The 15,703-nt window shown below is 41.5% G+C and overlaps 2 protein-coding genes across 2 annotated transcripts; one reads left to right on the top strand and one right to left on the bottom strand.

The window, feature by feature from the left end:
- On the top strand, window positions 1–1,142 carry LOC123932212 (IQ domain-containing protein F5-like). Its single transcript, XM_045989964.1, has 2 exons — window positions 1–22; window positions 703–1,142. Exons 1-2 carry the CDS (start codon window positions 1–3, stop codon window positions 1,140–1,142), a joined length of 462 nt encoding a protein of 153 aa, XP_045845920.1.
- A 12,119-nt stretch (window positions 1,143–13,261) lies between these two features.
- On the bottom strand, window positions 13,262–14,682 carry LOC123933258 (IQ domain-containing protein F2-like). The gene is made up of 3 exons (XM_045992349.1): window positions 14,665–14,682; window positions 14,404–14,487; window positions 13,262–13,645 (listed from the first exon to the last, which is right to left on the bottom strand). The coding sequence occupies exons 1-3, from the start codon at window positions 14,680–14,682 to the stop codon at window positions 13,262–13,264; spliced, it is 486 nt and encodes a 161-aa protein (XP_045848305.1).
- Between the last annotated feature and the right edge of the window lie 1,021 nt (window positions 14,683–15,703).

Here is a 15,703-nt window from a genome sequence, read left to right as displayed (position 1 = left end):
ATGTATGGATTGTACCAAGGAGGTGGGCAAAGAGTATGAACTCAGACTACATAAGGTTGGGAGCTACTAGGTGGGGACTTGTTTTGGTGTTTGGAGAATGCAAAGGTAGAGCTACAGGATGATTGGGTCTAGAAGTGTGTGTGTGTGTGCATGTGTATCTTTGTACTGATGAATGTGTTAACTGGTGTTTAAGTTCTTAACAAATTGTATGAGGCAGAAGAACCTTTTAACACTTTGGTGAGGCATATGGGAGACAGTAGGTTGTGGGTGTAACCTGAAGTCAGAAGTGAGAGGGCAGGGGGAGAAAAGATGGCACTTCTCCAGCAGATGGGAGGAGTCTGAGGCAAGAGACATGGATCTTTGGTAAATGGTCAGGTCCAGGTGAAACTTGAATCTCTTTCACCTCCAGATCATAGTGTTCTTGCTCTAGACTGGCCGGCCAGGTCCGTTCAAAACTGGGTGACATAGCAAGTGCAGATGGAGACCCTTAGATTCAGAGGGTGAAGATGGTATGTCCATGTCCATCAAGACAGTGGCAGATGCAAGACACCTACTTGGTTTCCTGGGTCTGGCTGTTTCCCAAAATGGCTCTGCTGGATGTCAGAGAAAGGGATGACTGTCCATAGAGATCGGGGATTCTTCCTGGCACACCTTAGGGCTCAAATGCATGAGTTTCTTAAGTGTCCCATTTTCTCTTGCAAGGCCCCCACAAAAAGATCACTAGGGAAGAGGAAGCGGCCATGTTCATCCAGGCGTGGTGGCGGGGCACCCTGGTACGCCGTACGCTGCTGCACGCGGCACTCAGAGCATGTATCATTCAGCGCTGGTGGAAGCAGATGCTGGTGAAGCTGCTGGAGAGGAAGAGGAAACTGGCCCTAGATTTCTATGTACGCCAAGAATGGGCAGTGGTCAAGCTGCAGTCCTGGGTCCGCATGTGGCGCATACGCCTTCGTTACTGCCGTTTGCTCCATGCTGCCCGCATCATCCAACTCTATTGGCGCTGGCATAATTGCCGTTCCCGTGGCTTTATTCAGGGCCATTACATCTTCAAAGAAAGCCAACTGAATCTTCAACTTGAAATCTCTTTAGGCGCACAGGCTTGTAGAGTGCAACAGTGCATACCCCTTCCAATAAAGGAATGATCAGGTCTGCTATACCTGTGTCCCCAGCTTTCTTTGTCAGATTTCAGAGAGGTCATGGATCTCATGATGGCATCTCATAAACCAGTTCTCAGGAAGTGACAAGGTTTGTCTGGTGCCTAGTGTGTAGAAAAGATTCTGAGAGCCTAGTGCTGGATGAATAGGACCTTTGAACAGATTGATTAGCAATGTCTGCCATGGGTAAGAGAGCTAGGGCTTCGGCTGCCAGGTTGACCAACTCCAGGGAGACTCCTTTATGGTGTGGTCCATATAAATGGCGCCCTCTGTAGTTGTGCAACTGGAGGACTGTGTCGTTTTTTAAAAATTGTGGTTAAATATACATAGCATAAAGTTAATCATTTTAACAATGTTTAAGTAAAGAGCTCAGCGGCATTAAGTATATTCATGTTGCTGTGCAACTATCACCACCATCCATCTCCAGAACTTTCTTCCAAAATTAAAACTCTGTACCCATTAAACAATTATTCTCCATCCCCCCTTCCCCCAGTCCCAGGCAACCACCATTCTACTTTCTGTCTCCATGAATTTGATCATTGTAAAAACCTAATTTGAGTGGAACAATATAGTATTATGATTATGACTATTATTATTATTAGTGATGGGCTTTTTTCATTTAGCATGTCTATAAGGGTCACCCATGTTATAGCATGTGTTAGAATTTTCTTCTTTTCTAAGGCTGAATAACATTCCACTGTATGTATAGACCACATTTTATTTATCGATTCATCCATGGATGGATACTTTTGTTGCTTCTGCCTTTTGGCTATGGTGAATGATACTGCTGTGAAAAAATGGGTGTACAAAGATCTTTTTGAGGTTCTGCTTTTGATTCTTTTGGATATATACTCAAAAGTGGAATGGCTGGATCATGCAGTAATTTGATTTTAAATTTTTGAGTAATTGCTATGCTATTTTCCTTAGCATTTGTACCATTTTACATTCCCATCAGCAGTGCACAAGGGTTCTAATTTCCCCACATCCTTGCCAACACTTGTAAATCTCTTTCTTCTCCACCCCCACGTTGTTTTTTTTTTTTTTTATAGTAGCCATCCTATGGATGTGGGGTGGTAGCTCATTATAGTTTTAATTTGCATTTACTTAATTAGTAATGTTGAATATCTTTTCATATGCTTATTGGTCATTTGTAGATCTTTTTTGAAGAAATACTTATTAAATCCTTTGTCCATTTTTGCATCAGTTTTTTTGCTTGTGGTTGTTGTTTATAGGTGTTCTTTATATATTCTGGATTTTAATACCTGATCAGGTGTATGATTTACAAAGATTTGATCCTATTTTTTAAAAAGATTTTATTTATTTGAGAGAGAGCACAAGTGGGAGGAGGGGCAGAGGGAGAAGCACACTCCCCACTGAGCAGAGAGCCTGATGTGGGGCTCCATCCCAGGACCCTGGGATCATGACCTGAGCCAAAGGCAGAGGCTTAACCCACTGAACCACCCAGGGGCTCTATTTTTTGGTTTGTCTCTTTTTTTCCTTTGTTCATTTGTTTTTTTCCTTAAATTCCACCTGAGTGAAATCTTATGGTATTTTATTTGTCATTTTCTGACTCATTTCACTTTGCATTACATTCTCTAGACCCATCCATGTTGTTGCAAATGCTTACTTGCCATCTATATACTCTCCAGGGAAATATCTGTCAATGTTTTTTGCTCATTTTCTAGCTGGGTTGTTTCTTTTTTTACTGTTTTGTTTTGGGAGTTAAAAAAAAGTATGTATTCTAGCACAGTGACATCAGCAAGATGGTGGAAAAGGAGTTTCCCTGTTCATCTTGCCCTTCAGCAGCAATAACTTGGCAGCCACTCATGGACAAAAATACTTTGTGGGAGCTCTGGAATCCAGGTAAGAGACTGTGAAACCTCAGTGGAGTCAAGACCGAGGAGGTACATTTTGAGAATGATGGCCCATGCCCAGTGGCTGACTTACCAAGCATGGTCCCATCTACACACCTGGAAACAGCTCTGTGCCCCCTGTTTGGCCTTGATTTTACAATCACACCATACATCAAGGAACCTGGGAGGAGTCATTTGTGCTTATGTCTCAGGCAACAGGCCCACAGACCTTGGCCCTAGTTGTGACCCTAAAGTGGCCCGTGACCTAGCTCTGGCCCCTCTCAGCCACAGCCTGGGAGCCCCTGGAGCAAAGCCTGTTAAACTTGGTCTGACACAGATCCTGAAATGGCCCTTAGCTCAAGCTCCTCCCCATGGCAGTCTGTAAGCAATCCTGACAGTCCAGGGGTCCAGTGGGAAACAAGCCCCTCTGAACCCCAGGACATCCTGAAATGCCCTGTAGTTTGGTTCTACTTCCTACCAGCTTCAGTCCCTAGAATATCTTGCCAGCCTGGGGGCCCACTGCAAGAAATGTCTGTAAGTGCCCCTGGAAACAGGGTAGTCAACTTTGGTATGACAGCAGATCCATGAAATGGCTCTGTGACTTCGTTAGAGCCCATCCCAGTCACAATTCATGAGCTGTCCTGCGCACCCAGAGGGCAACTAGAAAATACAGCCATCTGCCTCCAGAGCCAGGCTTGTAGACCTCAATCTTGGCTATGAACAACTGAAGCAGCCTTGGGAATCAGTTCCAGACCCTCTCAGCCATGGTCTGGGCCTAGTTCTGCCTGTCCAGGGCATACCCAGTATGCTGGCACAAGCCTTCTTAGAGGGACCTGGAGGGAGCCACACTCATCCATATACCTGGTTAACAGGCCTGTGGTCTGCAGACCCAGCTGTGGACCTGAAGTGGACACTTGTCTCAGCAGCATCCCTACTGAACTAGGTCCCAATGGCAGGAATGTCCATGCAGGGATCAGATAGGATCTATGCCTATCCAGGTCTCTGACAACAGACCCAACAGTAAACCTTGCTGTGGACCTGGCAAAGGCCACATGACTCAGTTCCAACCCAGCTTGCCTGTGATTCTGAAGGTAATCCCACCAGCCTGAGGAACCAACGGTCAAAGTCTTTACCTGCCAAAAACAGTCTGTAAAGAGTAGAAGAGGTGTTTGGTCCTTTAAATGCACAGACACCAACACAAGGCTATACACATCATGAAGAATCAGGCAAACATGAGACCAACAAAGGAAACTAATAATGTTCCAGTAAGTGAGCCCAAAGAAATGGAGATCTGCAAATTGCCTGACAAAGCATTCAAAGTAATTACCTTAAAGACACTGAATGAGGGGGGCCTGGGTGACTCAGTCATTAAGCATCTGCCTTCCCCTCAGGTCATGATCCCGGGGTCCTGGGATCTAGCCCTGTATCTCGGGCTCCCTGCTGGGTGAGAAGCCTGTTTCTCCCTCTCCTACTCCCCAGCTTGTGTTCCCTCTCTCGCTCTCTGTCAAATAAATAAATAAAATCTTAAAATAAAAAGGAGTTGAATGAAATGCAAGAGAACACAAACAACTAATCAAAATCAGGAAAACAATGAACAAAATCAGAAGTCTAGGAGACAGAAACCATAAAAAAGAAACAAACAGAAATCCTAGAGTTACGGAATACAATGGAAGACTGAAAATCTATAGAAAGTTTCAATGGTAGACTTGATCACATGAAGAAAGAATCGGGGAACTCAAAGACAGGTTATTTGGAGTTACCCATTTAGAGATACAAAGAGAAAAAAGGAATGAAAAAGACTGACGAACGCCTACATGAAAAATGGAATTCCATTAACTAAACAAATATACACATCATAAAATTCCCAGAAGAAGAGAAGGGGAAGGGGCAGGAAGCTTATTTAAAGAAATAATAGTTGAAAACTCCCTTTATTTTGGGAGAGATATGGACATCAAGGTACCTGAAGCTCAAGAGACCCCAAGCAAGATCAATGCAAAAAATACCACTCTGATATACATTATAATCAAATTGTTAAAAGTCAAAGGCAGTGGCATCTGGGTAGCTCAGTAGGTTAAGTATCTGCCTTTGGCTCAGGTTGTGATTTTAGGATCCTGGGATCGAGCCCCGCATCAGGCTCCCTGCTCAGCAGGGAATCTGCTTCTCCCTTTCCCTCTATACTCTACTTGTGCTCTCTCACATGCTCTCTCTCAAATAAATAAGTAAAATCTTAAAAAAAAAATCAAGTGGCTCCTGGGTGATTCAGTCAGTTAAGCTTCTTCCTTTGGCTCAGGTTGTGATCCCAGGGTTCTGGGATTGAGCCCGCGTCAGGCTTCTGGCTCAGCAGGAAGCCTGCTCCTCCTTCTCCTTCTCCTTCTTCTTCTTCTTCTTCTTCTTCTTTTTAAGATTTTATTTAATTGACAGAGAGAAAGAGATCACAAGTAGGCAGAAAGGCAGGCAGGGGGTGGGTGGAAGCAGGCTCCCTGCTGAGCAGAGAGCCCGATGCGGGACTCGATCCCAGGACCCTGGGATCATGACCTGAGCCGGAGGCAGAGGCTTTAACCCACTGAGCCACCCAGGCATCCCCCCTCCCTTCCCTCTGCCTGCCTTCTTGTACTTTCTCTGTGTGTGTGTCAAAAAAATAATAATCTTTTCTTTTAAGTCAAAGAGAAAAATTTGAAAGCAACAGAATAAAAGCAACTTGTCACATAGAAGGGGACATCTCCCCCCCCCCCCAATACAAAGACAAAGGTTATCAGTGTATATCTCAGCAAAAATCTTGTGGGTCAGTGAGGAATGGGATGATATAGTCAAAATGCTAAAAGAAAAAACTGCCCACTAAGAATACTACAACAATGATGTCCTTCAGATTAAAGGAGAGATCAGGTGAGACAAAGAAAAGCTGAAGGACTTCATCACCACTAGATCAGCCTTACAAGAAATGCTAAAGGGAGTCTTCAAGTTGAAATGAAAGAACACTAAGAAGCAACGTGAAAACATGGGGTGGGAAAACATTGAGACTGGGTGGCTCAACTGTTTGAGCATCTGACTCTTGATTTCAGCTCAGGTCATGATCTCAGGGTTGTGAGATCTAACCCTGTCAGTCTCCATCCTGCTTAAGATTCTCTCTCTTCCTCTCCCCCTGTCCACTGCAAACCCTCCCCGCCCTGCCTCCAAAACAACATGAGAGCATATATAAGTATACAACTCATTGGTAAAGTTGAATACACAGTCAAAGTCAGAATATCCTAATATTGTAATAGTGGTGCATAAATCAGTTTTAACTCTAGTATAGAAGTTAAAAGATGGTTGTCAGAGGGGAGGGTGTGGGGGTTAGAGGGATGGGCAAAATGGATGGAGGGAAATGGGAGATACAGGCTTCCAGCTATGGAATGATGAAGTCATGGGAATAAAAGGTACAAAATAGGGAATATAGTCAGGTGGTATTGTAATAGTGTTATACGGTGACAGATGGTAACTACACTTTTGGTGAACATAGCACAATGTAACTGTTGTTGAATAACTGTTGTGTACCTGAAACTAATGTAACATCATGTTTCAACTATATTCAATCTTAAAAAAACAACAAACAAACAAGGGACTGTGGAAAAAAGACAATAGTGATAAAATATAGCTATAATATTTTGTTAATGGATGTACAATATAAAAAATGTAAAATGTGATATAAAATGTGGAGGAAAGAAAAGCAGAAGTGTAGAGTTTTTGTATGCAATTGAAGGTAAGTTGTCAATATCCTAAAATAAATTGCTGTAAGTATAAGATGTTTTATGTAAGCCTCATATTAACCCCACAGACACACAAAAACCCTCTAATGGATACACAAAACATAGGGAAATGAATTAAAATATGCCATTACAGGGGCACCTGAGTGGCTCAGTGGGTTAAAGCCTCTGCCTTCGGCTCAGGTCATGATCCCAGGGTCCTGGGATCTAGCCCCACATCGGGTTCTCTGCTCTGCGGGGAGCCTGCTTCCCTCTCTCTCTCTGCCAGCCTCTCTGCCTACTTGTTATCTCTGTCTGTCAAATAAATAAATAAAATCTTTTAAAAAAAGATTTAAAATATGCCATTACAAAAAATAAATCATAAAGACAGCAATAAAGAATTAAAGGAACCAGGGACTACAAGGAAACAGTCAGAAAACAATTAACATAATGGCAATAGTAAGTCCTTCTCTATGGACAATTATTTTAAATGTAAATGGACTCAATTCTCACTTCAAAAGGCACTCAGGGGGCGCCTGGGTGGCACAGTGGTTTGAGCCGCTGCCTTCGGCTTGGGTCATGATCTTGGGGTCCTGGGATCGAGTCCCGCGTCGGGCTCTCTGATTGGCGGGGAGCCTGCTTCCCTCTCACTCTCTCTGCCTGCCTCTCTGCCTACTTGTGATCTCTCTCTGTCAAATAAATAAATAAATAAAATCTTAAAAAAAAAAACAAAAGGCACTCAGAAAGGATTTTTAAAAAGCAAGATCAACAATAAGCTGCCTACAAGAGACTCACTTAGGCTTTAAGAACACATATAGGCTGAAGTGAAGAGATGTAAAAAGATAGTCCATGCAAATGATAACCCCAAAAAATCTAACGGGGTTATTTTTTTTTTTAATCAGAGAAAATAGACTTTTATTCAAATTCAATCACAAGTGAGATGCCTAGCTGGCTCAGTCAGTTAGGTGCCTGATTCTTGATCTCAGCTCAGGTCTTGATCTCAGGGTCATGAGTTCAAACCCTACATGAGTTCAAACCCTAAAAACAAACTACATGAGTTCAAATCCATGTCTCATGTTGGGCTCCATGTCTAGTTGTGGAGACTACTTAAAAAAAAATCAGTCACATGTTAAAGGTCACTATATAGAGGTAAAGGAGTCAATTCATCAAGAGGTTATAACATTTGTAAATAGATACGTGCCAGAGCACCTAAATATTCAGAGCAAAAAATTTTTAAAAGATTTTATTTATTTGAGAGAGACAGACAGTGACAGAGACAGTGAGAGAGAGCACAAGTGGAGAGGAGAAAGAGAAGCAGGCTCCCACTGATCAAGGAGCCCAATATGGGTCTTGACCCCAGGACCACAGGATCATGACCTGAACTAAAGGTAGACACCCAACCAACTGAGCCATCCAGGTGCCTCTAGAGCAAATCTTAACAGAAGTGAAGGGAGAATCAGATAGCAATACAATAAAAATAGAGGACTTCAAACCCCATTTTGAACAACATATAGATCATCTAGACAAAAAACCAATAAGGAAATAATAGACTTGAATAATACTATAGACTAAATGGACTTAACAGACATATCTACAACATTCCATCCAATGACACCAGAATAACATTCTTCTCAAGCACACATGAGACATTCTCCAGGATAGATCACATGTTAGGTCTCAAAAAAAGTCTTGGAAATTTTGAGAAGATTGAGGCCATACAAAGTATCTTTTCTGACCACAATGGCATGATGCTAGAAATCAATAAAAAGAAGAAATTGAAAATTTTACAAGTATTGGAAATTAAACAACATGCTACTGAACAATCAATGGACCAAAGAAATAAAAATGGAAATCAAAGTATCTTGAGACAAATAAAAATGAAAATACAACATACCAAAATTTATGGGATGCCCCAAAAGCTGTTCTAAGAGGGAAGCTTATAGTGGAATGTCTACATTAAGAAAAAAAGAGAGCTCTCAAATAAACAACCTAAATTTATACCTTAAAGAACTAGAAAAAGAAGAAGAAAGGCCAAAGAGAAAAAAAAATTAGAGCAGAAATAAATGAAATAGAGAATAGTATAATAGAAAAAAATCAATTAACCCAGGGTTATTTTTTTAAAGATAAACAATTTTGACACACCTTTAGCTAGACTAACCAAGAAAAAGAGAGGCTTCAAATAAATAAAATTATAAAGGAGTGTATATTACAACTGATACTACAGAAAACCAGAGGATTGTAAGAGATTACTATAAACAGCTATACATAAACTGATTTGATAGCCTTGAAGAAATGGGTAAGTTCCTAGAAACATACAACCTACTATGACTGAATCATGATGAAATAGAAAATCTTAACAGATCAATAATGAGTGAGATTGAAGCAGTAATTTAAAAAAATCTCCCAAAATAGAAAAGCTAAAACCATATACTTGATGGGTTTTTTTAAAAAGATTTTTTATTTATTTATTTGACAGACAGAGACCACAAGTAGGCAGAAAGGCAGGCAGAGAGAGGAAGGGAAGCAGGGTTCGATTCCAGGACCCTGAGATCATGACCCGAGCCAAAGGCAGAGGCTTTAACCCACTGAGCCACCCAGGGACCCCTTGATGGGTGAATTCTACCAACCATTTAAAGCCAATTCTTCTCAATTGTTTCCAATCATTGCCAATACCAATGTCAAGCAATTTTCCCTCCTATGCTTCCTTCTTGAAGTTTAGAGTTTCAGGTCTTATGTTTAGGTCTTTAATCCATTTTGAGTTTTTTTTGTATATGGTATAAGATGAAAGTCCAATTTCATTCTTTTGCATGTGGATATCCAGTTTTCCCATCATTTACTGAAGACACCATTCTTTACCTATTGTGTATTCCTGGCTCCCTTGTCAAACATTGACCATACATGTGTGGGTTTATTACTGGGCTCTTTATTCTGTCCCATCAGTCTATGTGTCTGTTTTTATCTCAGTATCATATTTTTCTGAGAACTACTGTTTTGTAATATGAGTTGAAATCGGGAAATATGATGTCTCCAGTTTTGTTTTGTTTTTTTCTAAAGATTACATTCGCTATTCAGGATTGTTCGTGGCTAGATACAAGTTTTAGATTGTATTTTCGATTTCTGTGAAAAATCCCATTGGAATGATGATAAGGATTACATTGAATCTATAGATTACTTTGTGTAGTGTGGACATTTTAACAATATTAACTCTTTTTTACCATGAACAGAACATAGGTTTCCATTTATTTGTCTCTTCTTCATTTCTTTCATCAGGAAGGTAAATAAGGCCTGCTTCCACCAGCAGATGATAAATTGGTGGGTTCTGCTGCTACTGCTTCTGAGGACAACTTGGGCACTGCTGCTGGCTAATGTGGGTTGTGGAGAGGGTAGATAAGCCTCCACTTATTCCACTGCTATGGACAGATCAGGCCTGCTGCTACCAGTGGGTGTAGAGCATGGGATGGATTGACCCATCCGGGTACTAGTGTCATTACTGCAGTCAGTTTAGCCTGTCATTGTTACAATGTATGGGTCTCCCTGCATAGTTTCTTCTGGGCTACCCTTCCTTTGGCCATAGAGAGCAGGCTTTCTTGTTTTTATTTTGTTTTCCCTATACCTGTTAGTGGTTCTGGATTGCAGATATTTCTGGTGTCCATTCTGAGATATATGGTAGACAAAAAGATAACTGAGGGAATTCATCATGGTGTACATTTTAAAATCTTGAGGTTTCTAGCTTATCCCTACTTTCTTCTTTCCACATTTAGAGTCCTTTTATGATTGTCTGTTGAATTATTTTCAGAATATTTAGTTTGTATTTAGAGAGGAGGAGAAGGGAAAAGAGAGTTGACACTGTTTTGTGCCAGAATGAGAAGCTCTTATATCTAGGTTTTTAACCAAAGAAAGTGCAAAACTTAGATTCACACAACAAGTATACATAGCAGATTCATTTATAATCACCAAAAACTGCAAATAACTCCAAGATCCTTCAACTGTAAACCAAGAATACTATACCTAGGCAATGATGTCCTTTTAACATCCATGCAGTGGATTATTACCCAGCAATTAAAAAAATGAATAGTTACAACACCATATAGAACTCTCAAATGTATTATGCTGAGTAAAAGAAACCAATTTCAAAAGGCAGCAAACTATTATTCATTCTATATGAAATTCTGGAAAAAGCAAAATAATAGAGACAGAGTTGAGATCTGTGGTTGCTAGGGTCTGGTGGTGGAGTAGTGGTTGATTACAATGGGGCACAGGGGAATTATGCTTTATGTATTTTGAAGCTCAGTTATTGGGTGCATATACATAGTCTACAGTATGAAGGCATTAGTGTGAATGTTGAAAGAAGTAATAGTGTGGTTATTTTTTTTTTACAAAGTTCTCATTTATTAAATATATATTAAAGTATTTGTGGATTAAATGGTAAGATTTTTGTTGTTTGCCTTTTTACAAAAGAATGTATTCTAATAAGGAAGAAGTAGTTAACTTTGTAGCCTGATGTAGAGAGGATGCATAAGGTAAAAACAGAGAAAAAATCACTGGATTTGGCCAGCTGGAATATTGATAATGTTGATCAGTGCAGTCCCTGTGGAGTGAGAGTGATAGAGACTGGCTGGAAAGGGTTGAAGAGAAAGTGGCAGGAAGAGAAGTGGAAATAGTAACAACATAAAGTGTTAGGAAGAGAAGTGGAAATAGCAACATGTTTTGCTATGAAGAGAAGCAAAAATCTGAACATAAATTGACCAAGAGCATATTTGTTAAGGATGGAAGAGGTAGACACTGATAATTTAGATAGTGGGGTTTGGATGCAGGATAAAATACCCTGAGATGGTAACAAGGTAGTGGAGGGGTTGAGCTTTGATGGGATCAAAGACCATTATTTCAGTTGAAGGGCAGACAACAATTATGGTCCAGATGGAGCTGGGATGAATAATGTGGTGGTATGAAGATGGAGGTCCAGTCTGTTCCCATTTCTTCAGTTAAGTGTGTGGTGACATAATCAAATTTAAGGGTAGAAAAAGTAGAATTGGACATTTGGAAAGGAGGTGATATGGATATTCAACTCAGAAAATGGAAATGCAAGCATATCAGAGAAATGTATCCAGAAATTTGTCCAGTAGATATCTGCAGTCATGAATATAAAATGATACCATGCCTCAGGGTTGTTTGTTTTGCTCCAGTCGTGCTCAGTTTTCTGAGGCACAGAGCTAGTAGATGGTTGAGTTCACCCCACATGCTATTTGCACAGAGAGCACTAAGAGGACTCAAGTTGTGCAGGGCAGAGCTTACAATGATTACCCGTAGAGTCTGAACTGGCTAAAGAAAGATGCAAGGACATGAGGGGATGATGGCTGTAAAAACTAAAAAGGTAGGGTCAATAGATTAGAAGACCTTCTCACCTGAAGAAACATTCTATTGGGTGTATTTAAAAGTTTAACTGGAAGGATAGAATAAAGTAATCAGAAAATGGGACACTAGAAAAAGCAATTTGGGCCAGAGAAGAATTATTCATACTGGTGAGGTCTACAGACACACTGTCCAATGGAATAGCCATTATCCACATGTTGCCCATTTAAAGTTAGATTAAATTAAAGATTGAATTCTTTAAAGTTGCTCCAGGCACATATCAAGGGCTTCACAACCATATGTGGCCAGTGACTACCACACTGGGCTGCACAGATACAGCACTTCTATCATCACAGAAAGTTCTATTGAATCGTGTTGCTTTATATGACTATGGGAGTGAGTGGTTGAGGATGGGTGCAAAAATAATTAGAGGTAAGGAGATTGATAGGACCATCTGGCCAATGGTAAAATCACCAAAAATGGAGATCAGAGTAGGGATGGGATAATAGCAGAGGGAGCTCTGTTTGTATCTCAGCCCTTAGGGAAAAGGATTTGGGTAAGGATATTGTGGAGATAGAGTTGGAACACCATGAACTCCTGTTTTCCATTAACCCCCAGGGTCATACCAGCTCATCGGCCTGCCCAGCTGTACCTATCACTAAGACTAGCCTCTTGCCCTTCACCTGGAGCTGCACTGCAGTGTTCCAAAAGAGTCAGGCAAATGTTGGCATTTTCTCTAGGGACTTGTCAAAAATACCTTGTCTGAGATATCCCCACCAACCTCAACCCCAGGCAGACAGAGAACACTCTCAGGTCTCTTCTCACATGCAGAGGTACTTAGAGTCTTCAGGAAGAAGCAGCCCAGCTATTTTCAGATTCCCACGTGAGCAGAAAGGAATGGGGCTGGGAATGGGAACTAAGACTCCTGGCTCTGTCATATATCAGGATAGTCTAGGACCCAGTTTCTGTTTTGACAATGAGTAAATAGCATCTGGTCATCGTGAGTCCAGGATGGGGTCCGTGGGCACACGGGGAAAACCTCACTGAAGTTCTTTCCCAGGAAGAAGAGGAGGTAGCATGGCCCAAGACCCAACATTTCCATTAGCTGGGGGAGAACACGAGACATACCAGACCCAATTAGATCTTTACTGGGGACAGGAGACCCAGTGCCCCTTCTTTCCAGCCCTTAGGGGTTGATGATCTCAATGTGGAACTGTAGGTGAGTGGCTGTGACTACACAGTGGCCCCGGAGGAGAGCACAAGTATAACAGTTTTGGCATTCCCAGTGGCATTGGATGACACGGATGGCATTGAGCACCTGACAGTATCGCCAGTGGATACGCCACATACGGACCAAAGACTGGATCTTGACCACTGCCCTCACTGTTTTTGCGTAGGTAACCAGGGCTTCCCTTCGCTTCTTCTGCAGCAGGTTCACCAAGGTCTGCCTCCACCAGCGCTGAATGATCCAGGCCCTGAGGGCTGCATGCAGCAATGTCCGGCGTACCAGGGTGCCACGCCACCAGGCCTGAATCTCTGTGGCTGCTTTTGTTTTTTTTTTTAAACTTTTCTAGGTGGAGATAAGAGAGACCACTCAGGGAACTTCCTGCCATCAACTTCCAAGATCTTTCTGGAAGGGGCCCAGATTCTCCTAACCATTATCACTTCTTTAAAGGGTTTAGGGGAGTTAGGACACTGCCTAGGAGCCAGACGACCTGAGTGGTGAGCCCTCCTCTGTCACTATGGGCAGATCACCCTGCTCTCAGAGTCACACCATCCTCCTGACGGTCTCACAGGTGTATGGATAAAGGGAAAACCATTAGTAGCTAGAAGGGTGCATTATGGATATGAGGGACCTTATTAGTCATGCTCTACCTCTTCAGTGCTTATTGGGTTTGGGAGGTTTGGCCTCATAATGCCTTTGCCTGGTATTCTTTGCTAATTCTAGTCCCAACCATCATTGATTGATTTCTCACTGCCACAACAATGTACTTAATACGGTGGTGGGTGTTCAGCGCCCTCATCCCATTTTCTACTCCGGCCCATATTTTTAACATTATACTCTCTAATTCAGAGTCCTCACATTCTCACTTCCCAGATCCATTTGTTCCTTGATGGCTTTCATTCTCTCCATTCACTTTTCATGCCAAAGTCTAACCGAGACCCAGAGAGTCCATGCAGAGAAGGGAGCGGAGGAAAAATGAGCCAATATTGAGTTGACACCTGATTGTTTTAGACTCTGGATCCATAAAAAGCACATTTCCACACCCTCATGACACAGATGTAAATGTTCCGGATATCTCCTAACTACATGGAAATTTTACCCACCTCGAGGTTCTGCTTCTTCTTCCTCTTCATTTCAATTACTTCATCAGCATCTTCAAGTACAATTAGAACTAAATTGCCATGAGTCTGTCATCAGAATTAAGTGGGAAATGAATGGTTGAGTTAAGACTGCTGTTTACTCTTTATGGCTCTGTATTCAGATACCCCCTGCTTCAACATTCCTTCTTTTCCCAAGACCTGTGAAGTCCCAGGGGATTTCCACCCCCTCTTAGCTTGCCTAGTAAATCTGGCCACGTCTCTTACACAAAATCGGATCCCCATGGCTTGTCTTTAGATGGTTCATTAGCCTTGATTTCTCTACTTCCCAAAGTCTGGCATGAGTAAAATGAGGGAGACAGCTGAGTTCACAACTGCATTATGACATAAAGATTAGGATATCTACCACAGAGTTGAGTCCTCTTCAGAACAAGCTCCATGGGAATTTTTACACCCTGTCTACTTTCCTCTTGTCAGAGATGTACCAGAGCTCAGAGTGGAAAGATAGAACACTTGAGAAACGAGGGCTCTCCTCCAGTGAGGCCCATCCACATCCCTCCTCATTATCAGTCACACAGGAGAGTAGGAGGAACCACAGCAGTGTATCTCCATATAGCTCTCTAGTGTCTTCTCAGACTTAGCATTTCCTGTCTTCCCCTGACTCAGGTTTCAGTACCTCAATACACCATAGGAAACTAGAAAGAGAGAGAACAGATGAATCTAGAAAGTGGTAAAATAAAGACAAAAATATAAATTAAATAGAAAACCAAAATGGGTGGTGGAAAGTAAACTAAAAATGTGGTATTTTTGAAAAGACCAATATTAAAGATAAATGCTTAGGTGTTGGAGAAAGAGAACAAAAATGGAACAAGAAAGGCAAAACAATCACAAGGAGATTTAAATAAATATAAGAATATCATGGTAACAACGGGGTGCCTGGGCGGCTCAGTGGGTTAAAGCCTCTGCCTTCAGCTCAGGTCATGATCTCATGATCTCAGGGTCCTGGGATTAAGCTCCACATCAGGCTCTCTGCTCAATAGAGAGCCTGCTTCCCAACACCCCCCCCCCGCCTGCCTCTGTGCCTACTTGTGATCTCTCTCTGTCAAATAAATAAATAAATAAAATCTTAAAAATAAATAAATAAATAAAAGAATATCATACTAACAAATTTGACAACTAAGGGGAAATGATTTCCTAACAAAATGTAAATTAAATTAATCGAAGAAATATGTAAAACTTGAAAAATTGAGAAGGCTATTAAAGATCCGCCATAAACAAGTCCCCAAGACCAGGTAGATTCATGTCC

The sequence above is a fragment of the Meles meles genome, chromosome 20 (assembly GCF_922984935.1).
Source record: "Meles meles chromosome 20, mMelMel3.1 paternal haplotype, whole genome shotgun sequence".
Lineage (NCBI taxonomy): Eukaryota > Metazoa > Chordata > Mammalia > Carnivora > Mustelidae > Meles > Meles meles.
This window is presented reverse-complemented; position numbering and strand designations above follow the sequence as displayed.

Excerpts from the sequence above, each read along its gene's own strand:
- LOC123932212 (XM_045989964.1), top strand. The coding sequence starts at position 1 with ATGTATGGATTGTACCAAGGAG. Across the intron at positions 23-702 it reads GTATGGATTGTACCAAGGAG|GCCCCCACAAAAAGATCACT; the intron begins GTGGGCAAAGAG and ends TTCTCTTGCAAG.
- LOC123933258 (XM_045992349.1), bottom strand. Across the intron at positions 13,646-14,403 it reads AGAAGAAGCAGAACCTCGAG|AAAAGTTTAAAAAAAAAAAC; the intron begins GTGGGTAAAATT and ends ATCTCCACCTAG.